The following is a 27,510-nucleotide window of genomic DNA, read 5'->3' on the forward strand; positions in this document are numbered from 1 at the left end:
TAAAGTTGTTGCAGTTTTTCTGCTTATCTCTTGGCATTCTTATTCAAAAAAGGTAGAACATAAAATTAGAGGAGTCCTCTAAGGCGAAAATGAGATTACTTAGATGGCATCACACAAGCTTGTTACTGATGTCTTATAATTACTGATTCAGGCAAATGTGATCTCTGATTCATGTTAATAAAGTGTTTAGATGGATCAGATACCAGCATTAGGGGAAATCAGTGATTTTATTACACAATTTGGATTTTCTGTTTAGTAAAAGGGTTTCACTCTGGGTGATTCACTGCAGGCAAAATCAGTTTGGTTGGTTTTTAATTCTAATTACTAAGTTAGCCTGATCTTTTTCTGTTGAATTATATGTGTTAATAAGCTTTCAAATTTAAAAAGAAATAACAACAAAAAACCTCTCACACTCAATAAAAGCAAAGCAAAAAAAGAACAATCCCCCCAAAAAAGAAACAAACCCCCCCCCCACAAAAAAAAACAAACTCCAAAACAAAAACTGAGAAAAGCCAAGCCAGCAAACAAAACAACCTGAATAAATTCCCAAACCAACACAACCATAGTTTTTCTCCTGTGCTGATGTTTTGCACTTGTGTGAGTCACCACTTTGGTGGTATCCCACCACCTTCTCACCTTTCTCAAGGGAAAATGTCACATAAAAATTGATCTTTGATGCTCAAGTTGGTACATTTAATGTAGTTTCTTATGTAAATCTGTAGAAGCATTCACATTTTAATCTCCTCATAATTCTCCATAGTGAGAGTATGACTGAGGGATTTTTATCTGGAAGATATTTTGCAAATATTCTGCATAATCGGGAGTCATTTGTCTGAAGGCAAGGTTGTTGAGTGCTGCCTGAATATGTGTGAGATTCAAAGGGCTGTCATTTTATTAAGACCACTTGCTGCAAGGAAAAGATAAAAGCGGAGAGAAAATTCCAAAATGACACCTTGAAGCTTTTATCTCAGTTACTGTATGTATTTAGTATTGTCTTGACAGCTCTCATGCAAAATACTGAACCCAGACATTTTTGAAATAGCATGCTAATGTGTTTTTCGTTAAAACAGAAATTTATATTGTAATAGCAACAATATTCAGTTAGTAAAATTAAGTTGTGATTATGTATTATTGTGATAACTCAGTGCCATCCTTAGCTGTTATTTGTATGTTACACATAGGTAGAAAGTGATATCCAGCATTCCACATGTAGAGCTACTCAGTGGAATAAATTTCGTATTTTGTTTTGCCTTTTTTTCAGATTTACAATATGTTGGCTGAAATGGGCGAACTGGAAAATACATATCTAATATACACAGCAGACCATGGCTATCATATTGGGCAGTTTGGGCTGGTGAAAGGGAAGTCCATGCCATATGAGTTTGATATCAGAGTTCCTTTCTATGTCCGAGGACCAAATGTGGAGGCTGGGTCCTTGTAAGTTCTTTGCTTTTGCGTGTGTTGTGTCCTGAAAATGTCATGTTCACATCTCCAATTGTATTGACCTGCAGCCAAATGAAGGCACAAGTTCTGCCCATCCTGCTTATCTTTGGCAGAAAAATATTTGTGGATATAGTTTTTTGATAGTTTATAAATTTTGTGGATATAGTTGAAAGATCACTTTGAATTTGTCCAATCTAGGAGATGCATTCTTTTGAGGAGTGCAAATTATACACGTAACTGTCACTTTAAATTTAAAATTATACTGTATAATGTAGATAATTATTGCTGAAGATTGGAGTAATTTGTTTCAGTTTATAAAGACCAGTTCATACAGTCTCATCCACAAAATATTCTTTTGTGCTCATTCTTTGAGACTACATGGTTAGAGCTGTTTGCTGGATGCACACAAGCATGCAGAGTATAACTGTTAATTAAAACGGTAGCTTTGATCTGCTAAAAAATTAAGTAAATACACTTTGTAAGCAATTACTTCAGATGGGAAATATTTGCACTTAGGTAATGATTTTGGACAGAGTGCCATAAATTGCTGCCCAATATTTATATCAGTGTGCATGTTCTAGCATAATGAACACACACAATCTTCCACAATGATTTTTTTCTTTACCCCAGAGGGATGGATCTCGTGTGTAATGTGACAGCAAATAGTTATTAAAAGCATCTCATTCCATATGCTGTTTAAATTCACTGATTCACATTATCTGAAGGCAGAAAAATGTTAAATTCTGTAGATTTTGCACTGTGTTTCTGATTTATTTTCAGCAGTCCTGCATGTGAAAAAAACCAATATTCTCTAAAGAGCAGGGAGGGATTCCTTACTTGGGGTTAAACATATTACGTCAGCACTGAAAGAGTGTTGTCTGCAGCAGCCCAGAATTTCAAACGAGCTGGAATAGCCTTCTAAAAACCTGCCTCCTTTTCCTTTGACTGCAGTTTTTTGCCTTCCTGGAGAGTCAATGCAAACATAGCCCAAGTGACTGAGCCGGTGCCTCTGCAACATGCTAGAGACCAGCCACATTGTGTCTACTGTAGTTCAAGGATCTTTACACCCAGTTATCCATAAAAGCTGGAGTTGCCTAGTGTTACTGTATAGACTTCGAACTCTTTTGTCCTACTTTTTTTTCAGGAATCCTCACATTGTGTTAAATATTGATCTCGCACCCACAATTCTAGATATTGCTGGATTGGATATTCCGTCTGATATGGATGGTAAATCCATTCTAAAGCTGCTGGATTCTGAGAGACCAGTAAATAGGTAAGAAATGGAAATGTTGCAGGAAAACATGCACGTGTTTGTACAAGAGACTGAACAAGTATTCAGCAGCATGTAGAAAATTTAAAGGAAAGGAGAATACAATCACCGTCTATCGGAGTACATTGTTCACTGGAGAGTCTGAAGACTGTTTGGCATAAACAATTCACTTTGGTTATTTATTTTCATTTTGGCATGTTCATATTCTGAACATATAGCATACATGGCATCTGTATGTATATACTAAATGTAGAAGTGAGAGGACTACACAGGAAGGTCTTTAGGTATATAAGTTATAGACTTATATGTCTTTGTGGCATCATTTGTAGCAAAGCATTTTATATTGAATAAATAGTAAAATAATTGAAGGTGTTGGTTGTGTATCAAACTGTAATATAAAGGCAGGCTAGCACTAAAACCTGCAGTTTTTATTTAAGACTTTCCATCAGTACTTTCATTGGAAAACTGCTGAGGAAGAGAATTGGACTTGCTAGAGAATGCTTGCAAGAGAAAATCAGAAGAAAAAGGGAAGAAGTATTTGCTTTACAAGTAGCTGGGTGGAGGGAAAGGGGGAATTGAGCAGCTGCTTTAGAGTAGGATACTTTTTGGGTAGGTGCAGGGTAAGAGCCCAAATTTGAGTCAGGAAATCCTGATTTAATTTGTGATCCTTTGTGAACAAGGAAAATTCAGTTTATCCCTTGTGCCTTAAACATGCTTATGTTGAAGAAATCATTCTTTGTTAAACCTGTTGTGGATTTTGTTCCTGTGGAAAAAATATGTGGTATTCAGTGGAGAGACATACGTCCCTGTTTCATAGAGCTGGATGTCCTCTTGTGCAGTTACATAGCATGTTTCTTGTTGGTCTTAGGGGTGGGAGAGAAAACTGAGCCATAATTTGGTTGCTGGTTTTGCAGAAATTGTCTTCCTCTCCTCATTTCCTCCTAGGTTTCACTTAAAGAAAAAGATGAAGGTGTGGAGAGACTCATTCCTAGTGGAAAGAGGGTAAGGAAAGTGTTAATCACAAAGCTCAGTCCTTTTAAATGGAAAGATATTGAATAGCTGAAGCCAAAGCAACACTCTGCTGCAGTCTAAAGCCATTTAGCTGTGCCAGCAGGGACAGGCTGCAGTATGCCTAATGGCAGTGATTGTGTGATTGGGAGGGAATGGATGGCCTCTGCCCACAACCTGCATAAATATGCTCTTGTGGTGGGGGAAGGGGAATTCTCTTGGATTGAGAGAGGGGAAGGCATCCCATTTTGCTTTCAGCTGCTGTTCCCCACTCTTCTGCTTGTATCATGGGATTATGAGCAAACCCTTCCTCTCTGCATCTTCATCTGCTGCCATTCCCTCTGCCCCTGCCTTAATACATGAATGGGGGCATGAGGGGTTTGCAAAGTGCAGCTCGGTAGAATGTGATGTGGTCTCTCTGTATTGACAGTTGTCCCTGTCTGTCACTCAGACATGTGACACAGTGTCTTAATTTTATATGTTACTGTGTGCACTCTGAGAGCAGGACACAAATAACTTGTGTGTTTTTGGACAGGCTAAATGCTAGTTTTGGACAGGCTAAATGGACTATTAAGTTTTGGCTACCAGAGATGCTATGGACTTGGAAAATAACTACTTCTCTGTGTCTTTCCAGCTAACTGGATATGTATGTTGGAGTTAATATTAACCTAAGAATATTTCTTTTCTTTTCCAGTAAACTGCTGCATAAAAGGGAGAATGAGAAGGTAGATGCCCAAGAAGAAAACTTTCTACCCAAATACCAGCGTGTGAAAGACCTCTGTCAGCGAGCTGAATATCAAACAGCTTGTGAACAGCTTGGCCAGGTAGGGCATTGTTAGCCCTTACTGCAAGTAAGCAGTTGTAATTGGGCTAAGCTCAACACCTTCACTGTGTCACTGTCCTTCACCTCATCATCAATGCCAGTGCATAAATCAAATGGCTCCTTCTGTGGCCTTTGCTCAAAGCTTATTTCAGCATTTATGAGATTGACTGTCAGTCAGGAAATTGCTGATTCGAGTGTTCTGTATTGATTCCTGACTACCATTAAGAAAACCACCTAGGCTGTTTTAATGTTTTATTTCCCAAAGAGGGTGTGGTTTGGGATTCATTAGTGATGAGAATCTACAATGCACATAACAGATTTGCCTTTTTCAAATACATACAGTTTGCTTTGCTTTGAATTTTCTCTTTAATTCATTTTGTTGATATTACTTGGAATTACATAAAGTGATGGGAAACTAAAATTCTCTTAACTCAATATATCCCTCCTCTTAACAAAAACACACTGGGAAAACACATGTAGGTTATGACTGGGGGTAGAGTGTGTGTATATGGGCATAAAGCTCATGGATTGTGTGTCATTTCCCTTGTTGCATAACTGTTATGGGCAGATATGACAATATGTTCACTTCAGATACAAGTTACACAGGAGAAATTAACCGGAAAAAAAATTAGGGTAGTATCAATACATGGTCTTGACATGCACAGGAGAGGAATTTGTACATTTACCAGAGCAGTGCAAAGGCAAAGCACAGCTATCTCCAGAGAATTCACCACTCTTGGCAGAATTGACTCTGTTTCATTGCTCTCTCATGCAGGTATGGGTGAGAGAAGCCCTTTCAAAGGACTGTAGCTCATTCTGTGGCCAAAGGGGCGAAGGTAAATGGGTCCACATGCTGATGTGTGTTATCACACTGGCATTACCTCCTATCCTGGCAGCCCAGAGGGATGGCAGGATAACTTGGTCTGTGGAAATAACTATTCTGGCAGACAGGATGTGAATGACTTACCAAGCTATAGTCAGTAATGTGTCACTTAGGCTGCACTAGTTCATTTTTGTACTATCCAAGGCCGGACTCCATACTTCTGGCTCTACTGGTCATGTAGTTCAGTGCACCTGTGAAATGAGTCCATTGTTCTTTAGGTATTTGGATCTAATCTATATGTATAAGAGTTTTCCAGATGTTCTTTTCCTCCTGTGGCTTCTATGTCAGATTTAATATACAGAGCAATTATAATGTCCTCTTCTTTGTAAAAATACCAAACCTAAAGGAATGCTATATGCAGTAGTTTATTGTCGTCAGAAGTCTTGAGCTGAAATTTTAGCTGAATGGGAGCAAGCTATTGTTTTATGAATTTGCAATGTTATTTGAGGAACTGGAGGAAAAGTTATTGTTCCTACTAAAGCATTGCCCAGTATGGGGAAATACAGCCTTTTTTTCCATCACTATTTTCACTTCAAGAGAAGTAGAAAATGTCAACTCCACAGTCAAAATTGCCAATAAATTCTGAAGCACACAGATGCTAGTAAGAGATGCTTGTGCTGCATCCTCAGTGTCAGGAGACAGAGAGAAGAACTGTTTTGAGCAGTTTGGTCAGGCATAATAGGAAGTGATAGGATGAAATTGAGCAAAAAAGAAATTTACCTTGGACATCAGGAAAAATTGCCAAACAATTAAGTCAATTAAAATCTGTGAAGGGCTCTCAAGGGAGTCTCAATCCATCTAACCCCTACTCTAGAGAATATGTCCTGGTAGTCTGTCTAAACAATAGGAATACTGGGAGATGAATGTGCTTATTTGAGGATAAATTGTGTCTAAATTTGGGTGCACCCAAAAATCTCTTTAGAGTGAAGGAAGACTTAACTTCTCAAATGACAAATGGGTGCTGTCTGTTTGCTGGCTCACAGCTCTGCACAGTGAGGAGAATGAGCCCAAGCTGGTAACATACCACCATCTTGGGGAGTTGATGTCATGCATATGCAGTGGTTGTTTAGCAGATGTTGTCTGATCCTGCAGGACACTCTATTTAACAGTACTTGGAGTGTTCAGTAAAAAAAGGGAATTTTCATATCCTGATGCAAAGATAAATACCTGTCTGGGTCAGAATTACTTGAAAGCTTGCTGAAGTCATTGGGGCTCTTTCTTTTGACTTAAACAAGTTTTGGGGACCTGCTATTACATGCACAGAGAAATCTGAGCAGTCCCAGGGAATCAGAAGTGTGAGCAGGAGACAAGAAGCACAAATGGAGAACAAAGACTCAGAAGGGGAGTGAAGGACAAGAGACAAGGACAGAGCTTAAAGGAGAGGTAAATAAAGCTTTGAATATGAGATGGAGAATTTGAAATTCTACTTTGTGAGCATGCAAGCTTGTGAATACAGGTCTATTGCAGCAAAATTATTTTTGCAAATCACTCTCACCCTCCTTAACCTATATCATTTTGATAAGAGAGTACCAAGATCATGGAGATGAGGTAATTCATGGTGTCTAAAACCTTGTTTCACAGTCCACCATGTGGATTTTTTTTTTGGCATCACTAATGTGTGTCAATTCTTCTCAGAGCAATGGGAATCTGTGTTCCTCCGTGTTTTCTTTTTCAGTTACTAGGTTTTGGTGTGTGTTGGCTTTGCAGCCAACAAAGGATGATTGTAGAATCAGATGAAAGAGCAGCTCAGCATTTATATTCAAGAATTTAAAAGGGATGAGCTCTTCCCACATAAAATAACTAAATAAATGAAAAAAAATTTGTTTATCCTAGTACCTAATGGCTTCCACACAAATTTTTTCTTTTCAGTGTAGTTTGGCCTTTCATTCTAAGCTGGCGGGTGAGTGGAAGCTGACCCACTTTCTCTGGTAGCCTGCATTAATGTGCTTTTGTGGAAGCCAATTATGATACCAGCGCTGCTCTGTAGAGTGTTTCCAGCACTCCCACAGTATCCTAACAAGAGAAGTTGCCATTTTTGTGCACGTTTGATAAACGTGCAGTACCTGCAGCAGTGATGATTGCTGTAGGGACTCTATGCTGTACATGAAAAAACTCCCAAAATTAAAAGATAGAATTTTTTTCTTAGCAGGACCTGGCATTGTACAATAATGCTCCTAACTCATGAAGAGAAATAGTTGCCTAATTTCATATTATTTCCTTTTCAAATACATTTTATTTTCAAAGCTTTATTTACATGTAAATGTGATGCAAGTAGAAATTGCCTTTAAATGGCATTAAAAGTATCATTTTATATGGCAGTTTTTCACAAGAGAAGAATAATTATGTTTTGCTGCTCAATGGTTATCATGTCTATCTGTGAGCCAAAGTACCTCTGAGGCACTCTGAAGTTATTCATATAGAGATTTAATTATTTAAGTAATTATCTCTTTAAAAATATTTTAGCTGCTTTCAGGGTTTTCCCCAGGCATGATGGCAGAATTGCATAATGGTTGGAAAGGAATGCGTAGGTGATCTCTTCCAACCTCCCTGCTCAGGCAGGGCCATTCTAGAGCACATGCAGAACTGTGTCCAGATATTTCTGGAGCCTCTCCAGGGCTATTCTCCACACCCTGTCTGGGCACTTGGTTCCAGTGTTCAGTCGTCTGCACTGTAAAGAAGTTCTTCCTCATACTGAAGTGGAGCTGCCCACTGCCTGTTGTCGTGCTGGCAGCAGCAGCAGAGCCAGCTCTGTCCCCTGAGCCCCCCTGCCCAGCCCCACAGCCGGGGCTGAGCCCCCCTGAGCAGCCCCAGCTGCCCCTCAGCCTTCCCTTGGCAGGGACGTGCTCAGCCCTTCATCTCCACAGCCTCTGCTGGAGCTGCCCCGGCAGCCTCATGGTCCTCTTGCTCTGAGGAGCCCAGCACTGGATGCAGCACTCCAGGTGGCCTCACTGGGGCTCAGCAGAGGGGCAGGATCAGCTCAGGGAACTGACAGCACACTCCAGGACACCACTGGCACTCCTGGCCCCCAAGACATGCTGCTGACTCGTGGACGACTTACTGTCCACCACGACCCCCAGGTGTTTCTCCACAGAGTAGGTGGTATGCTGTGCACTAGAAAGCAATTTAAAAGGCCAGAATTAACAGTGTTTAAAGCTTTTTAATGGTTAAGCAGAGGTTTTCACATTTTTCCTGCAATTCCTGCCTTTTTCCCCTGTTTGGAAGCATCCTATGGAAATGACTGCAGCTGATAGAGCCATGATATCAACCTAAAGAATTTGCAGAACCTTGGACCTACAAGCAGACCAAGGATAAGCTGTTGAATCCCAGACATATTCACACACATGCCCATATCTGTTCTGGGGAAAAAAATAAAGGCTTGTGACTTTCCTTCTCCTGCTCTCCACTCCCCTTCCCCCACCAGCCATGTGTTCACTGTTTGCTTCTAATGTAATTTATGGAGCTGTGCACTGCAGTCATTCACCAGTGGGGCCTGTTAATGCATACCATGTGCCCTTCAGCAAAGTCTTTGAGATGTTTTCACTGTAGCATACAGCTGCATCAAAAATGAAAGGATTTTTTCCAGTTCACCTGGAGGGGAAAAATGAGCATGAATCTCATGACGAGATAAAAGAAATAGAGAAAAAATATTTTTTGGTCACACATCAGAGTACTTGCAGTAATTCTCATCATGGCATTGAACTTGCCCTCTGTTGAGACTTAATTTTTCATATATTGAAATGTACTTAGAGCATAGAGCTCTACTGAGCAACAAATACAGTTTGTTTGTATATTTTCAAAAATAATGTTCAGATGAAATGGGAATCAGCAACAAACATTTTTACATCTTTTAGTTGTAAAAGAAAGCATTGCTTATTCTAGTAAAGTAACTTTTAGTTCAAACCTCAGTCTGTATGTACATCAATCAGTGTTAGGCATTTATAAAAGTAAGAGAGCAATTTGCTCTTCAGATGTTAATTCTTTACTGCATCTAGGTAAATATGTACTGCTTTACAGATAAGATAGTCACGCAAAGGTCCTGTTGTCAGTATCTGTCCTTGATTCCCTCATTCATTGTGCTGTAAGTCAAGCTGGGTTTATCTGCATCAGAGCAAGGCTTGGGCTGTACAGGAGGCTGAACACAGATCCAGCTCAGGACACTTGGCATCCAGGTGTCTGAGGAAATAAATGGGCACGCCAAAGAATGGATGATTTTAAATGAGAGGTTCTGCCACGGTGATAGGTAAATAGGCGCTGTAACTGGCCACTCCATTTTTGACTCCTATTGAAGTCTGATCATAAAAAAAAGCACAGTGATCATGTTTTCATACTTTGCCGTCCTGCAAACCCCGGAGTAAATGTCTATGGAAAATACAGGCTTTGTTGTCCCAGCCTTTGCACACCTTGCTGTGCAAACTGATGTGGCTGAGTCTCTCCTGTAGAGCTTCAGGGTGCTGTAAAATATCGTCTTCCCTGGAAGATGATGCTGTTTTTATTTCTGTTCTTTTATTTGGAGAATTTTCAATATTCCAGTGAGTCCTGGAGGCACAGGCTTTTACAGGATTTTGTAATGGAGGAACTCTTCTCAAGATCAACAAGAAGCTGAGTGTTTCTGAGAAAGCTTTTTTATAGCAGTAGCAACTGCTACTGTAAGGGGTTTTTAATCAGTCTCTAAGCCTCTGTAGCTAGTAAAGTGTTAATAAATCAATGAGTAGGTGAAATAATTTTGTGATGTACCTGGGAAGTGGGTAGATCTTCTTTGCCAAGTTGAAGGCAGCTAAACTCCCTTGCCCTTGGTACAGCTCTGACAGCAGCACAAAGGAACTGTGAGCAATTTACTTCAGATTTTGAGTATCAGAGTGAATTGGAGATCAGGGACAGTATTTTCTCTTGTTTGAGTGCAATAGGAAGGCGTTTCTCACCTCAGAGACATCCAGTGCAGCTCATCATTACAAGTCAAGCTCAAGGGTGTTGAATGGAAAAAAGCTATTATGAGAACCACTCAAGATGGAGATAAACTTGTGCAGTGAAGGACTTCCAGCTGACCTGACTCTTTGAAAGATCATTGAAGAGAAACAGGCGCTTTTGTAGAGGAATCCTGGAAAATGTCCTGTGTTCATCCCTGGACGTGTTCAAGGACAGGCTGGCTGGAGCTCTGAACAACCTGATCTGGTGGAAGGTGTCCCTGCACATGGCAGGGCTTGGAAGAAGATTGTCTTTAAAGTCCCTTCCAACCCAAACTAGTTTATGATTCTATCTGGAGGGTTTCCATAAAGTTGGAAGGTTTTGGTCCCACTGCGCTGAGAGTTAATAATAAGACTCTCAGGATTAGGATACAGCTTGAATGTCCTTGGTGTATGCCACACTTATGCTTCTGAAAGTTGTCACTTGCCACCTGCATGTTTTTAGCTGTAGTATTGATTTTTTAAAGAAATTTCAATTGCTCTGCCTCCAAGTGGCAAAATCAGAAACTGATGCAATGGTGTTCCAAAGACTTGCTGATTTGTCTAAAAGTGGAAGATTACAAAAATCTGACTGGATAACAGGTGATAGATGAGCCCCATTTTACTATAAGGAATATCTGATAAATTGCTGGAGCTGGCCATTAAGCAGACCACAGTTGGGACAGATTTTTAATGACCATATTTTTCTTCCAGAAATGGCAGTGTGTGGAAGATGCCAGTGGAAAACTCAAGCTGCACAAGTGCAAGGGAATGGCAAACTTGGCAGCTGCAAGCAACAGCAAAGGCCCCTCCAATATTTTGCCCAAGTATTACAATAGGAATAGTGAAGACTGCAATTGTGAAGAGAATGAATACAAGCTGAGCCCCCTCAGACAGAGAAAGAAACTCTTCTCCAAGAAAAGTAAGCAAATCCACTGCATCTTCTCTCTCTGCCTTAGAAAGCTGTTGTTTGTTAACTCACGTCATTGTCTTGACTGTCACAGGCACTGAGCTGTGTTAGCATATACATTCCTGTATCTCAACTATGAAACAGCATGTCTCCTATCGGACAATGAGATTTGAGAATATCTGTCTGTAGGAAGAATGTTTAGTTTTGGGAAATGTCGTGCCCATGCTGAAAAGGCAAATTGCACAGTTACATAGACCATGGAACACGAACGGTGTTCTACAACAAATACTCCAGTTTTCAGTAGCTCCTGCAATGCTTGGAGCTATTACTTCAGTAATTTATTTTTAATAAGGATGTGTATACTTCATTACAGAAGCTGCTTGCTTCTAACATCCTTTTCTTCTGCTCAGTCAGCAGAGACAACGCTGACTTTTAATCAGAGATAACAGCCAAAAGGGATGACTGTTTCTGGTTTCCTTGGCACAGATTAGTGCTTTTTCAGAAAGCCCATTTTAAAAAATGACTCTGTTAAACCTTAGTCAGACTAATATCTATATTTGAAGTATATAGTGTATAATAGATTCGAGGTAAGTGGCAACACAGAATTATTAGTTACCTGTAATGTTTCTTTCATCTCACTCCACAAATACAGAGCCTTAATTATTTGGCAGATTAGTCTTTCTGTATAATGGCACAAACTTGAGACACAGAGTTTAAATTTATTTTTCTCCCATTATATTTATCTTGCAAGCTGATTAGTAGTTACTAAGCAAATTAAGTCACAGGAAGAAGTTAAGTCATGGGGAGTCAACAGCAAGTAGATGGAAGGTACTTAATGAGGATAGGAAAACAATTTAAGTGAGGGCAACATAATGCTATCTGATAATACTTAACACTTACTTAAGTACTTCTCATTAACTAAACATTAACTAATTTTCACAACATCCAAAGGAGGTGGTTAAGTGTATACTTACTTTTAGTTTACTTACGTAGGAAGTTGAGGTAAAAAAAGTGAAACTTGGTCCCTCTCACAGAGGGATCAGAATGGTGCTTTTTCCCTGTGTTCTGCTGAGAAGAGACAGAGTTCACACTATAGCCTTCAACTCATTAGCCTCACTGAATCTTAAGGCATAAACTTCAGCAACATAAAATAGAATCCTGACAATCACATTGCCATTGCTTGTGTCTAAAGTGAAGTATTTGCCTCCACATACGCTTTGTTTTTCCCTCTTCCCATGTCCAGGGTGTGCTCTACAGGGAAGAGGTTAGCTTGAACCTATTGACAGAGACCTTTTCATTTGGTGTTGGCTATTCTTCTACACGCACTTATCTAATAAAGCACACACCAAATGCAAGTGAGCTCAAAGCACTACGAGTCAAGGTAACACATCAAGGTTTTTCCAAACAGCTTACGTGGAAAGCTGTCTCACTGGACTGTGGCTAATTAAGAGAGTGACCTGGATACTCATGATGTGTATTTGGGTTTTTATGACCTGTTCTGTGAGACTTGGGATAAAGTGTAGTCTGTTCTGGGTTGCATAATTGTTAGGGGACCTTTGGGGTCTGCCACTCAGAATTTGATGAGTGCATGAGATTACATTGCAGCCCTGCTTAAATGCTAGTAAATGATATTCATTAGTTTGAACCACTGCCAAACAGAAACCAGAAGTTTGTAACTGGACTGAGGGTCACGTCCACATTAATGCAGTAGTTCCAAGCAATGGCAGAGATTTGAAGGAAATGCCCTGGTCACTCCTATCTGTTGTGCACAACAGAGATAGATTTGCAAGAAGTAATTTTGTTGGATTCCAATCTGCACTCATTTGCAGCAAAGCAGAATGGATGCCCTGCATCTAGGGTGGATCAGGCACGCTGTAAACCCTAATAGGGTTTAAGGATTGGTCTTTCAGAAAGATTGAAACCAGTTATATGTAGTGAGAACAGATGGTCTAAAAAAACAGACTAAATTGCTGGTACAAGGGCTGGAGCACCAGACGTTTTGATAAAATAATTGCTTCTAGTGTAGGCATGGTCTAGAATGCATTTTCAGGTGCACCAGTGCGTTTAGCAGGCAACTGTGTTTGCTTAAATTGAGTAAGGTCTGTTTTGCAACAGGGCTGTGTCTTGTAAGTGCTGTTTGGACAATGTAAAAATACATAACTTGACTGCAAAGCACTCAAGTGCCAGAAACCCATAAACATTAATATTTGGTATGTCTGAGTTTAGGTGTCTGGAATATTTGCATTTTTGGCCTCTCTATTTCTTTAGTATGCTCTTATTGTTATAAGAAAGAGCTTTGCAGTAGGTAGAAAGTTTAAAGTAAATAATGGGCTCTCAAAATCTTTGGCTGTATTGTGGCCTATTATGCTTTTGTTGCTGTGGATTTGATCTCTTCCTCCTGTGATGAATGAGCATAAGTGATTAAAGAAATTCTTAAGCTGCATGTAGGAAATGGATGATAGGCCACACTGAATAGTAAAGAAACAGAAGTGTGTACAAAGAGGCTACTGCATTTTTATTCAAATTTTCCTGACATTCATTTTACTTTTGAGGTGGTCTGAATGCTGGATCAAAATGACATTTTTAATAACATTCTTTGTTACTAAAAAAAACCCAAAACCGTTACTTTACAAATGATGCATTTGAAGTATGATTTTTAATGGCAGTTGTGAGAATGGGATACAAGAAAGTACCTCTAAACTTTATCCATATTTCTAGACAGTAGAGGTATTTTTTTAAAATGTGTTTAAAGTGCCCAGTTTTATTTTGTGTTAACAAAACAAACAAACAAAAGAAAGCTCTTTTGTCTACCAAATGCAAAATACATAGATATTAGTGGAAAACTTTGTTCGTTCCTTTCAGGTTCCAGTGAAGACAAACTGACAAAATGCTGGGCAAATGGTGCAACACCAGCTGGTTGAGTGGGACTCTGAAAGCAGTTGGCTTTCTTGGCTTAAATTCCTCTGGACTCCATTTGGTTTTGAGTCCCTTCGCAACTCAGTTCTGAGGTTGCAACTTCTTAGCAATACTGTAAGACAGCTGGTTTCTGTAGTAGTTGAGGAAGAGAGGCATCAGGTTCAGAGAGCTTACCAAAGACACACTTCAGTAACCTGAAGAAGGGAGCATAGATGTTTTTGGCCAAATATTTAACAGCCCTGGATTGACTGTTAGTAGGCTGTGTACAGGGGTAAATAGATTGGAGAGTAAAACCCGGGGGAGAATTGACTAGTAAGTAATTAAACATTAGTGTTTATGCCTGCAGTGCCCTTAGCAGATGTGAGCGCATTAGTACAAATGAATATTGATCTTATTAAATATTTTAACCACTTCAGAGTTTGGTACTAATCACAGCACTGAGTCAGCACTGTGGGTAGCATGTTAGGATAAAGCAATACAAGCAGTCTTTTATGAGCTGACTCACTCCACACCAATTAGTGCTGAGGCTTTGTTTGTTTGGCTGCAAAGAGAGGAGTAACCTGGCTCCTGGATGTTTAGGGACATGCAGGTGATGATTCCCTGGGGCTATCTACTGAGGTCCAGCATGCTGGATTGGCATGTTAGACTTGGGAGGAAAATGAATTGTTAGCTGGCTGAACTGAAGAAGATAAAATGAGGGAATGATCTAAGATATGGGAGTTTATACTTTGAATCTTATTGGTAGGGTGAAGCTTTCTCGAGCTTCCTCCTACCTTGGAAAAGATGGGACTTTCCTTCTCATTTATTCAAACATTTCCTGAATGGGTGCCTGAAATATGGGTGGTCTTTTGTGGCTATTTTTATCCCTTCAGCAGGGACTCACCTGGCTTAATATCATCAGTAAACTTTGAACTATGCATGGAAAAGTGCAAAGCCAGACAATCCAGCTGGTATTCTGCTTTCTGTGTGTGGCACTGACAAAAATACCATGCTTGGCCCAGTTTCAGGTGGGAGGAGATGTTTGTTCTTCTTCCCCCAGTCTGCAGAATGGCTTTTGAGACTGTGCAGTCTATCTGAAATGAATGTAAGGCTTATTGAAAAATGTCCTTCTGCATTAATACCAGAGCATGACAGTTGAGGTAGTTCTTTGTCAATTTTGGTTGTTTGACCTCCGGTTCCGTATTTTCTTTCCCCCCTCTTATTTCGCTGGGGAGACTATCTCGTTGTGGAAACTGGCCTTCTGTGGAGCTTGGGATTGCAAGAAGGATCGGTCTTCTCATCTGGCAGATTGGTTGAATTTTCCCTTTGTCAGATTGCAGAGGGAAGTCTCATCTCATGAGATGTGCTGGGTGTTTCAGTCTCTTTAAATGAGAAGAGACCAAAGGATCCAAGGGAATCAGTTGTTTCTAGTAATATCTGTGGTAACTCCAAGCCTCATATACAGAGTAAAGCCTGAGGCTCCCCTAGGACAGGGAGCACAAGAGAGTCTGTGGTACCTAGGTTGTACTTTTTTCCTCAAGGAATGAGATGATTGTGCCTAGTGAGTGACTCTCAGCAGTCACTGGTGGTGAGCAGGAAATATGGTCAGACTCGATCAAGTGGGAGAGTTTAAATAGAGATAGAGATTTCATAACCAGGTTCTCTTTGTGCCGTTCCAGAGCAAACAGAAGAGGAGTTCTGGGGATTTGGGCTGGAACAGAGAACTTTGGAAAATAGTAATAGGGAAAAGGTCAATGAGAATATCGTACTGCACAGTGGCAATTCATAACAAATGTTTCATTTTGCTTTTGAGCTGCAAATGCAGAAGCAAAGTTTGAGGGAGTACATAGCACTGGAGGGTGGTGCTTCACAGAGAAACTGAGTCTCTGGGCTGCATGTCAGGAAAAGAATTGTAAAGAAAATAATTCCATGTGGATTAAAGTAAAAATTCAGGTATTAATCCCTTCCGAAAACTCAAGGATCTAGCCTTGAAGAATAAACATGTAACTGGGAAAAGGCTCAGGCTAAGCACTGGGAATACTGGGACAACTTCAAGAAAGTGTTGCAGGAATCCTAGCAGGGCAGGATTGTATGGTGAGCAGCAGAAAAGGCTGGGGAACTGGTCCCTGAGGGTGACTGGTGGCCTGACATGACTTTTACAGTTAGTGCCTGTGGTGTGACTGCCATCTGGTGATCATGGAGGAAGAGCAAGCATCCATTTGAACGAGCTATTTGTTCTCACTGGTGCTGGACTGGACCATTTTCTTTCCCCTTTGCCATTCTTTTGTGCCTGCCTTGTACCTACCCTCTCATGCCCTGAGGTATCCATCCACCCACCCCATGCCAAAGTCAAGGAGCAGCAGCTCACAGGACAACTGCAACAAACACTGTCATCCAGCTAATTCCAAACAGCACAGTATGGGCTGGGGTTTTTCCTTCCAAGAACCACAAAGAGGAGCAAATTGTAACAGGCTGTTTCTGCCCCTTTCATTTTTTCCATGCAGAATTCAAACCAAGCTATGTCCGGAATCGTTCCATCCGTTCTGTATCTGTTGAGCTGGATGCCTATAACCTGGCTTTAGAGGATGGATACCAGCCCATCTTACCAAGGAACATCACCAAGCAGCACAAGGTGCAGAAGACTGTTTTCCAGGAGGAGGAAGATAGAGACATGGGGGAATATAGTGGCACTGGCAGCATTGCAGAGTACACAGCCCCATATCTGATCAAAGTGACCAACAGGTAAGTGGACATGGTAGATTTTGAAAAGCTTTTGTTCCTTAAATGACTCCTTTACATAAATGGGTGGGTTGAAGTGTGCTAAGCATGTTGTGTCCCCTTTGGATACCCAGTCTAGCTTCACTAAAATTCTTTTTCCCATGTGTACAATAGCCTTCAGTTTTGTTTTAGTTTTGTCAGGGCAGAGGGACATGAAGCTCCTGAAGAGCTGCAGCAGTGCTTTTGTGTGCTCTGCATTGAGTGGAGACAGTGACCACTCATCAGGGCGTATGTTTCCAGTGAGGACAAACAAAACTGTGGGCAACAGGGCTGTGAAACCTGCATGAAACCAAGAGAGGCCTTACCCCTGGAAATCAGTGTGCAGTGGGTAACCTGGCCTGCCTGGAGACCAAAAGGCCTGGCCTGAGCATGAACTGGTTTTGTGTCACTGGTTGCTTTGTACAGTTTTCTGTAACCAGTGCTAGGAGAGGAAAATCTGTGTTATGAATGAAGTTGGATGGACCAGGAGCACTGGGAAATGGAACATACTGAGAGAGAGGGAAGGCAATTGTCCGACCACTCTAACAGCTAAAAATAATTTTCTCAGTGGTGAATCTAAGGACTGATGGTGTCTCTTCAGCTGTACTTTAATTTATTTAGTCACCATTTCCACTTGTGAATGATCAGAAAATCCACCAATCATTATTGATTACATGCAATAAATTGTTTAATGACTAGCTCATGTAAACATGCAGGAGCCAGATAGCTGCTGTTGATATCTGTGTTATCCATTTGATTTCTGTTCACAGAAGTGAATTAGAAACTCAGCAATATGGGGAAATGTAGGCATCAGAGAACTGTGCCCTCCATCCCTAGCTCTCATGAATGTTCAGGACTCATAAATCACTGTTTGTTTTTTATTCTGGAACAAATTGAATTGACTTCTGCTGCCATAGTGGGTAAATCTCAGATTTGTACAAGACACTGTCAGGAAAGGTGTAGATTATTCATGAGCTGACCCTACCAGAAAAGAAGGCCATGGGACAACATACATGAGGTGGTTTAAAGAAAATAAAGGAATATTGCAAATATTTAGCTGTAATTTAAACAAGCATTCAGAAATGACTGCATGGTATTCAACCCCTAATAAACTTTCCAGGTAAATCTGTCAAGTGGTGATTTTTGCTTTCTTCTTTATTAAATAATTTTAAAAACTGGATTTCACTAGGAGTTAGTGAAACATAAAGATTTTATATTATCGAAGGGTGTTTTGCTTTCAGAGTGAAGGAGATACCCTTGAAAGGTTTTATCACTTTTGTAGAAAATAGCAAATCTTTGCTTCTGGTTTGTTGTTCTGAGTTTCTTCTCTTTTCTTTATGGTGTAGTAATACATTTTATAAGGAAGTACTTTATCCTTGCTCCTACCCCTGCATCACTTTTATTATGCATCGGGAAATTGCTCCTGAGTATTGCTTTCAATGCTTGCTAGTTAGTAATGATTAGTTATGCAGAAAGTCTAATGAATGAGCAAGAATTCTGTGTAGCACCATTTACATAGAGAAATGAAACAGTCAATAGGTTCTGCTTGATAGAAATATTCTCATTTAATTTTTCTACTTAAAAATTTCCATGGGAACTAAAACCAAGATTTCTTTCCTGGCTCAGAGCACACTTGTATTTTCTTGAATGAACATTGTTTCTTGAATTCTGCATGTCATTTCCCATCCAGGGTCTTGTTTGTCCTGGAGCTGTGTTATTAGGAGCAGCTGTTAGCATTGCTCTTGTGTGTGTGTGTGTATCCACTGTAATAACAGTGTTTGCTTTCCTATGCCAAGGTGCTCCATCCTGGAGAACGACACTGTTCAGTGTGACACAGATCTGTACAGGTCACTGCAAGCTTGGAAGGACCATAAACTTCATATTGACCATGAGGTCAGTGATGTTTTTAGTGTTGTATTTTGTGGGCTGATAGGATCATGCTGACTGTCTGTGTGTCTGTCTGCCTCTGGGTGTCTTTGTCCTTCCCTGGAACCTTTTGAACTTGCTGGCTGATTTCAGAATAGACATTTCAGCATTAATTAAATTATTACATGAGTTTGTGAAGACAAGATGGTGAGTGGAGGGGAGAACTGCAACTGCAGGCACAGCTGAGAAATGTCATATGCCTTATGAGACAAATAAGACTTAAAGTTGTCCCTATCTTGAGAAAAAATAATCTGGATCTTTTTAACATCTTTGTAGCCCTGTTCCCCAGTGGGCAGCCTCTCAAAACACTTTAGTCCTTTAGTATCAAATATATAAGCCCAAGGAAAAGTGAGCTTCATTAGTTTTGATGCTTCTAGAATGAATTTCTGTCACTTGCTACTGCTTTTCCTAACCTTGCACTTTGGAATTGAATTTTTTCATAGGATTGTGTATCTGGAGAACCTGGAGGTAAATTGTCCCATGAAATTTACCAGTAATAGTTTATCTGACATTTTTGTCACTGATATTCAGTAATAAAAGCTCAAAGTCTTCATGCATATTGTGTATGAAAGAGGGTCTAAGGACCACATAAGGATGGAAAAAATGCCAAAGAGAAGCATGGACATCCTGTAATTTCTTACCAAATTACATAAAGTCACAGTAAAGTTCTATGTGAGAACTTCTTGCCCCCCTTTTATTGTAGAGATTGATACACAAGGCAGATACTTAAAAACATACTACTCTGCTAAGATTAAAAAAGGGCAATTTCAATATCACCATGGTCCTGTAATTGTTTTTTTTCTTCTGAAAATGTAGCTAATATGGAGTGTCAAAGGAAATGAGAACCCACTTCTGTCCAGTTGTTTTCTTCCTTTAGGGTCACAGGACTGGATTATTTTTCCATTCTCCTTGAACACTCTGTCCTGTTTCTGCTTCAACAGTCATGAGCTTCTACCACACCTGTGGTCACCGATGGTAGTTCTGTAGAGGCTGCTGTTCATGACATTACTTTGCTTTTTCTGCTATGTAGAGGGCCGAGGCAGAGGCCTGGAAATGGGCCACGCTGTGTGTAAGCCACACTGAGCCAAAGTAGGAGTTTCACTTAGTGAAAAAAAAGGCAGTTAAAATTAAACCCCGTGGGTGGCACCATTAACTGCTGGTCGCTATCCCATGGGTCCAGACACTGCCCCAGCCTGCTGTGCAAAGTGACAGAACCTTGCTGCTTTGCTTTTTCGGAACCTCTGAGGAGGGGATTTCAGATCAGTCCTGCCCCATCCCCTTCCCAGTGTCAGAACCCACTAAAATTTAAGGACTTTGTTTTCCTTTGGGCAGCCTTTCTCCCCTTGCAGATGTGCTGTAGAGCACAAGAGGCAACATCCTGCACAGTGGGTGCAGGAGTGTGTCTACCTACAACTGTGTTGTCCCCCCATTCCTGCAGCACCACATTCCACTTTCAGAGTCAAGAATCAGAGCAGGTAAACTGAACCAGCTTCCCCTACTGGAGTTTCTTTCTGGAAAGCTAGGTAATTTGAAAATGCTTGTTAGTGGTGAGAGCTGCAGAAGGTAGTGAAGAGGAAGCTTTTGGTGACAGTAGAATGAGTTTGAGAAGGCTAGAATAGGACTAAATCATGCTGGTTTTTTTCAACCTTTCTTTGTGCCTTTTTTCTTTTTTTAGATTGAAACGTTGCAAAATAAAATAAAAAATCTGAGAGAGGTGAGAGGTCATCTTAAGAAGAAGCGACCTGAAGAGTGTGATTGTAACAAGCTAAGGTATTTTTTTGTGTACTTCCAAATAATTTATAGTGTACCAACTGTAACTGATTTATGTCCTCATGGGAGAGATCAGAATCTGGTTTGTTCAGTGGCTGCCTGCTCACTGTACTCCTGTGTACACATTGGGGGAAGTTGGGCTGCTGCACAAATACAATGCCCACTTTCTGCCAGGCAGCAGTTTAACTGGGCAATCAACCTCTTGCTCAGCAAATAAACACGACAGAAAATCTTCCAAAATCAAAAGGTAACCCAAACAGAATTTGCCCCTGAGAAAAGCTGTTCAGAAGGAGTTCCAGGAGCACCTTCTCCTGCTCATGATGACAGAGCCAGCTCTGAGGCTGCTGAGAGTCAGAGTATCACTAAGAGTACTGCAGCCACAGTGGCAGAATGGTATGAATAAATCCAAAAAAAAGAAAGCTGTATCTGAATGGAGTCAAAACTTCAAGGCACCTGTGCTTTAGCTGTGGCTAAAGCATCCATGTTACCAAGTAGACTCTGTGAGAGAGTGTGGATAAAACTTCTCTATCTCACTAGTGTCACAAAATGCCCCTTTGAACATAATGCTTAAAACCTCAGAGGTGCAACATACTCTACAGATATTATGTTTATAATTGTTGTGGATTGTGGATGTGGCCCATGTGGATCCTGCAACATAAGTTTCAGCTGCAGATTGAATAAAATATGGAAATCAGCAATTTCTTGGGTTATGGGAGCCCATGTCAAAAACTGCTTAGGATGTATCATTCTAGATGGTAAATAGACAGAAAGTTTATAATGGTTTATAATCCACTGTTTTCAAAACCGATTAACTGAGTTTACATAAACTGAGTTTACTTAATATGTACTGTAAAGATGAAGTCATTTTTGGTAAATATTTTATAGAAAATGTAAAAAAACATTACTTTTCTGACTGAATTAGTCTTATGCATTTACATTTGCCATAGCATTATTAAGATGACTAATCCCACTGAAGTCAAAGAAATTAATCACCTGAGTTATATTCAGTCAAGTGTTTGCATTGCAATTGCTTTGATTTAGCATCTAGAATTAGTTGATGAAATGCCCAGTATCTGTGCAAGATGTAAAAATTGACCAAAGAAGGTAGTTCTTTAATAATCTTACTCTGTTAATTTGTTATACTGATTAAACTTATGAAAGCTCTCAAAAGTATAAAGAATTTAAAATATTTGTTTTGAAGGGGATTTTAATCTGGCAACTAATTGAATTCAGATGTGTTGTTTCGAAAGCAACATTTATTAAACTAAGTTTGTGTTTGCTGATCTGTGTAGGTACTAATTTTATCAATAAGAAAATATTGCCTTTGACTGAGGCTGTTCTTGTTTTTAACGTTGGTAATTTCACAGAAAGGAAATTTCTGCAGAATTCTGTAAGTTTCTGGAGAGGTAAAGCAGTAGTGACCCAGCGAGAAGGTGTATGCCTGCTTATACTCTGCATATCTCTCAATGGATTAGACTCTGCTCTTGCTGGGACAGCTCAGTCCATCTTGTTAAAGTTTTCTGGAACTTCCAGCTAGTAATAATGGAAGACTCCGCCCAGCCCTACAAATTACAGCTGGTACTGAATTCAGAAGTAAAATAACAGGAAGGTAGTATAAGCTTGTCATTATCTGAACAAATTAGGTATATTCAGTTTCAGAGATGTAATTTAATTACAAATCTGTTTATTCTATGTGCCTCATGTAGGGAAACCACCAGTTAAAACGAAAGTAATAGTAAATTGTAGCTGGACGTGGCTATACATTGCAATGCAGTGTTAGCACACCTGGTGTCACTTGTGCACAAAGGATCTGAGACGCAGTGAGGCTGGGAAGTGCCTGATCCAGTCAAGTGAGGTTGCCTTTACTTATCAAATACACTAGTAAACTGAAGGGAGAAGTGACACTGGATTAAATCTGCTTCAAATCCAGTCCAATAATGTGATAAGAACGAGGTAGTTGTCTTGCTGTTGTTCACCAGCAATGCCGTTTTTATTTTCCAGTTACCATTCAAAACACAAGAGCAAACTGAGACACAAAGGATCCAGTCTTCATCCTTTCAAGTAAGTGAAGGCCTTATCAATTGAGAGAGGATGTGCAAAATGTAATATTAATATTTGGTCTGTACACACCAGTTATACACTAGGCAATAGCAGTAGTATTCAATTTATCCTCTATTAAAAAGCATAAAGACAGACACACCTGGGCAAGGAACTGAGCACGTATCAAAATGCTGGTTAATTCTAAGATAAGGTCTCTGCTTTTGAAAAAAGCACATTGCAAACCTCAGGCTTACGAGCCCCTTTGGCTGCTTTATTTTTCCAGTGCTATTGAATTTGTATTGCTATCTCCATTTGTATGAAACACCATTTAATTAAAGAATGTGGATTCTTTCCCTCCGAGCGGCTAATTGCATTAGCTACATCGGGATGTTTTAGGTATGTTAAGTCTAGCAGAGTTTGCATGACCCTAGTATTTCATGTGTGCAGGAAAGCCCTACAGGAGAAAGACAGGCTGTGGCTGCTGCGAGAGCAGAGGCGGAAAAAGAAACTGCGCAAATTGCTTAAGAGAATTAAAAATAATGACACGTGCAGCATGCCTGGTCTGACCTGCTTCACCCATGACAACCAGCACTGGCAAACTGCTCCCCTGTGGACACGTAAGACTACTGTAAACTAAGGAATAGGTGGGCAAATTTTGGCTAGACTTGGTCGAGATGTTGGGTTGCTAGTATTTACTGGTTTTATTAGCTCTGTAACCAAAGCCATACAGTCTTCTCCATGGTAAATAATCTCTGTTTCAGTGTTGTCATTATTCTTGCATGAAAGGCAAAGAGGTAAAACCAACTGCAAATAAGCTACAGATACTGAATACTGTTCACTGATCTGCAAGATATCTCACCATCTGGGATGTTTCACCACCAGAGAAAGCAACCAGACAAGATGTAACTGTAATTAGTAGTCATGTCATATGGGTTAGGTATGCACAGAACAAGAAGCTGATGCTGGAAAGCATTCTCTGCTTTAGAGCTCAGGAGTGAGAACGAGAGTAACTGTCTATGACTAAAGTAATACCATAAACAGAAAGTAATTAGCAATGCTAAAGACAGAAGCATGTAGCTTATGTCTTTGTAACTCTTCAATTCGCAGTGGGCCCTTTCTGTGCCTGTACCAGTGCCAACAACAACACGTACTGGTGTTTGAGGACAATCAACGAGACCCACAACTTCCTGTTCTGTGAATTTGCTACTGGATTTTTGGAGTATTTTGATCTCAATACCGATCCATATCAGGTATCTGATCATAGACCTTGAGATCACAGCTCAAGAAATACTTCATTGTTACTTATCAACAATAAACTGAAATCGCCCAGTATTACTACAGGATGTAGTTAAGGCCTATATCATGTAAGTTAGTATAATGTGGCTCGTTCCTGTTACAAATCAACTACTTGTATTCCAAAAGTTACCAAACTACAGAGCAATAGTTGCCAACAAGAACCCTCTGTTTATTGCAGCTAATTAATGCAGTGAATACGCTTGACAGAGATGTTCTTAATCAACTGCATATCCAGCTCATGGAACTCAGAAGTTGCAGAGGGTATAAGCAATGCAATCCAAGAACAAGGAACATGGATCTTGGTAGGTGTCTGTTCTATTGCACTCACAAACGCCCCAAAGAACTCTTACCATTATGAAACTTGAATCAGTCAAAAGGATTTTAGGATTTACTTATACCAGTAATGTCCTGCTGAGAGTGATAGCTGTATTCTCACATTTTTGTACATGTTCAGTTTGTGTTATGTCATGTTTTCAAGATGAAGAATGACCCTTAGCATAGTGATAAATATTGCTGAGATGCAGGAGACGAGGAAGGACCAATACTGGTGAAAGAGGGAGAGAATACCCTAATAGCCACTATGAAGCTCACAGGTCAGTTGAAGTGGGAAAGAACTTCTGGAGTTCTGCTCCAAACTTCTGCTCAGTGCAGGACCAGATGTGAGGGCAATACTAGGTTACTCAAAGCATCAGGAAATTCGTTAAATTCTTGAGTGTTTATTTTTTAAGTTGTGATTTACCTCATATTGTTAGTAACATTGTTAATTTTTCTTCACCTAGGACTTAAGGATGGAAGCTATGAGCAGTACAGGTACATTTATAAAACAAAGCTACATTATTATTCTTAAGTACTACCTTTATGTTGAAAGAGCAAGTGTGGGATTGGGAACCACAGAAAAGGCCTGGCCTAAAAGGGCATTTGAAAGACCTTTCCACCCCACTTGCTTTGAAACATTGGAGCAATTTGTTTCAATGTTACACTATGTTCTGATCTTAGTAGTCAAAATTCTGGCTGAGTTCTTCTTTCTCATCTTTCAGATTGTGGTGCTGGTTGTTTTCTTGGTGATGGTTAACTTTTTTTCTCCTTTTGCTGCTTGAAAATTAGGCAGTTTCAGCGTCGAAAATGGCCAGATGTGAAGAGACCATCATCTGCCAAGTCACTGTGAGTTGGGAGCAATTCACCAAAAGCATTAGCTTTTACTTAGCTTTTCCCTTCTCTTTTTGCATGCACCACCTTTTTTAACATCATCATCTATTCTCATGGAATGCTTAGGAGGAAAGTGCTCTAAATTGTGCAAGAAATACGATACTGCCATAATTACTGACAACTGCTGCTGCAGAAAACCTCTCATTTATTGGGAATCTTGGAGCATTAAGGTCAAGGCAGTTTCAAACAAGTGAAGGTAGATGCTCAGGTGAAGAAACCGATTACGGTCAATTGCCAGTAAAAAATAAAGACCAGTACATTGGTTTTGTCTAAATTTAAACTAGTAGCAGCTACCTAGTGGTTTTTCACACAATCCAGAAAGAACAAAACCGACTGTAATTTCTGATTAGTAGTGAGGCAGCATCATGTATTTTCTTGCTCTACAGCCTTGTGCTGCGAGCAGAAAAAGGAATTTAAAACAGAAAGTAGACTACAAGACAGATTTTTATCTAAAACTGCTTTTTCCTTACTGAGCTGCCCTTTAAAACTTGATCACAATCTGGCAGTTCTCAAACTGCCAGAGCTCAAAGATGAGGTACAAATTTAAGTATATTAAAAAGTTTCTGCTGCCTGTTACTGTCTCTGAAGCTCCCCTTAAAAAGAAGGCAGAGACTTCAATTCATTAAAAATCACAATGTGCTCTCAAACTGTGCAGTGGAAAACACAAGTACCAGTCCCTTCCTAAGGAGAGTCTGGTCTTCTTGCCCAAAAGGAGTTGCTCATATAATGCAGTGGTTTTATTTCTAATTGCAGAGATCTAAGACTGGCTTTAGAACTGAAATGAAGGTTGAATTAACAAGCTTTGTACAGGTTGAAGTTTCAAACACCATTGCATTGTTTTTGTCATATACCTGGCTATGCTTTAATTGGTGGTTCACAGTATTTCCATTCTTTTTTACTGCATGGAACCATTAAAAATACCTTTCTTGCTACTTTCTACTGGAATGTTATACACTAAACTGCATTTGTTTTATTTTAAAGAGGACAACTGTGGGAAGGCTGGGAGGGCTAATCTTCCCCAGCTGCTGCACCTCCATGAGGATACAAACTGGCCAGGACTTGAATCCATGTACAGACTAAATGAACTGTTAACATTCACCTGAAGGACTGGACAAACTGAGGCTGAAATAGATAGAATGTTTGCACTGGTGAGTTGAATAGAAGCAGTGAAATTATGGGAAATGCTGTCAGAAATACAGGTCTCTGAAATCCACTGTTGTACCTGCTTTTTTGCTTTGGATTATACCTCACCTGCTTCACAAGGCATTTTACTTCAAGAAGACACAACTGATGCTGATTCAGGAATTGATAGAGGAGGAAACCCAGCCACATCCCAAAGAGGACTGCCACTGCAGCGGCAGTGTTTACACAGACAGTTGAAGGGACCTTAAAATAGTTTCCAGTTCACCTGTATATTTAGTTGTCATGAGAAAAACTTCAAAGCCAAGTACAACTTTAAAGCAAGATTTAGAAAACAAGGATGCTTTTGCTTATCACTGAGGTAAAGGTAATGGTTGAAAAGAACTTTGAAAAGATTCAGGAACTGAAGTCAGCAACACCAAGTGTTCTCAACACCATGGAATTTCTTCAATTTCCTCTGAGGATACATTTTAGTTCCACATCTACTTGTTCATCATATTGTCACCTCTATGATCAGAGAAAATCTTGACTAACAGGATGCCAGATTTTTGGAGGGGTTGTGTAAATATTGATCAGTGTACTGTTTGAAAAGAAGTTCTTCAGGTTGTGAAGGAATTTGTTAATAAAAAAGAGTGTAACACCCACACACCATTTCTCAAAATGCTAAGTCAGAATTTATTCATTTTTAAAGGTACTGAAAAATTTCAGTAAATGTACATCTTAAATTTTAACAAAATCAGATTTGTATGAAGATTTTTATGTGGTAATAATATCCTGTACTTCAAAACCAAAACAGTTCCTTTGAGAAAGCAGTGTTTACTTAGCACTGTAACTTTTACATTTATTTTTTAAAAAGGCACCTCTGAGAGTTCAGTACTTGTAGTCAATAATCTAGTTATACTTTAGCCTGCAAAAACGTAAATGTTCTGAATGACAGTTATTGTTCATAGACTTTCACAAGGAAAAAAACTATAATTTTACTAAGGAAGCACAGTGTACAGAATTATTTGAGTAATTTCATAAGAACATTATTCCATATATTGTAGTACAGGCAGGAGCGATTGAGATTTGTATTTATCATTTGTTCCATGTTGCTTTGCTATCTGTGTTTAAAAGCAAATGCCTGAGGGCGCTCATGGGACAGACTCAACCAACTGTGGCCTTTGCTCCTAACAAAGAGGTATTTTTTTTCAAAATACAAAC

The 27,510-nt window shown here is 39.8% G+C and overlaps 1 protein-coding gene across 5 annotated transcripts in view; it reads left to right on the forward strand.

Annotated features, from left to right (window-relative positions):
- The window catches only part of SULF2 (sulfatase 2), a 67,249-nt gene extending 40,281 nt beyond the window's left edge, over nt 1–26,968 (forward strand). For 4 of the 5 annotated variants that reach the window (XM_066331038.1, XM_066331035.1, XM_066331036.1 and 1 more), the window contains 15 exons: nt 1,262–1,437; nt 2,588–2,716; nt 3,659–3,715; nt 4,416–4,545; nt 11,082–11,289; nt 16,677–16,914; nt 18,726–18,822; nt 20,531–20,625; nt 22,627–22,686; nt 23,113–23,282; nt 23,773–23,915; nt 24,140–24,263; nt 24,741–24,771; nt 25,066–25,122; nt 26,149–26,968. In XM_066331038.1, the coding sequence (XP_066187135.1) occupies nt 1,262–1,437; nt 2,588–2,716; nt 3,659–3,715; nt 4,416–4,545; nt 11,082–11,289; nt 16,677–16,914; nt 18,726–18,822; nt 20,531–20,625; nt 22,627–22,686; nt 23,113–23,282; nt 23,773–23,915; nt 24,140–24,263; nt 24,741–24,771; nt 25,066–25,122; nt 26,149–26,179 (1,746 nt within the window). In that variant the 3' untranslated portion in view covers nt 26,180–26,968. Of the gene's footprint in view, nt 1–1,261; nt 1,438–2,587; nt 2,717–3,658; nt 3,716–4,415; nt 4,546–11,081; nt 11,290–16,676; nt 16,915–18,725; nt 18,823–20,530; nt 20,626–22,626; nt 22,687–23,112; nt 23,283–23,772; nt 23,916–24,139; nt 24,264–24,740; nt 24,772–25,065; nt 25,123–26,148 lie in introns of those variants that run through there. The other variant, XR_010744884.1, reaches the window with a different exon arrangement.
- Nucleotides 26,969–27,510: the final 542 nt, after the last annotated feature.

This window comes from Sylvia atricapilla, chromosome 16 (assembly GCF_009819655.1).
Source record: "Sylvia atricapilla isolate bSylAtr1 chromosome 16, bSylAtr1.pri, whole genome shotgun sequence".
In the NCBI taxonomy this organism is placed as follows: Eukaryota; Metazoa; Chordata; class Aves; order Passeriformes; family Sylviidae; genus Sylvia; species Sylvia atricapilla.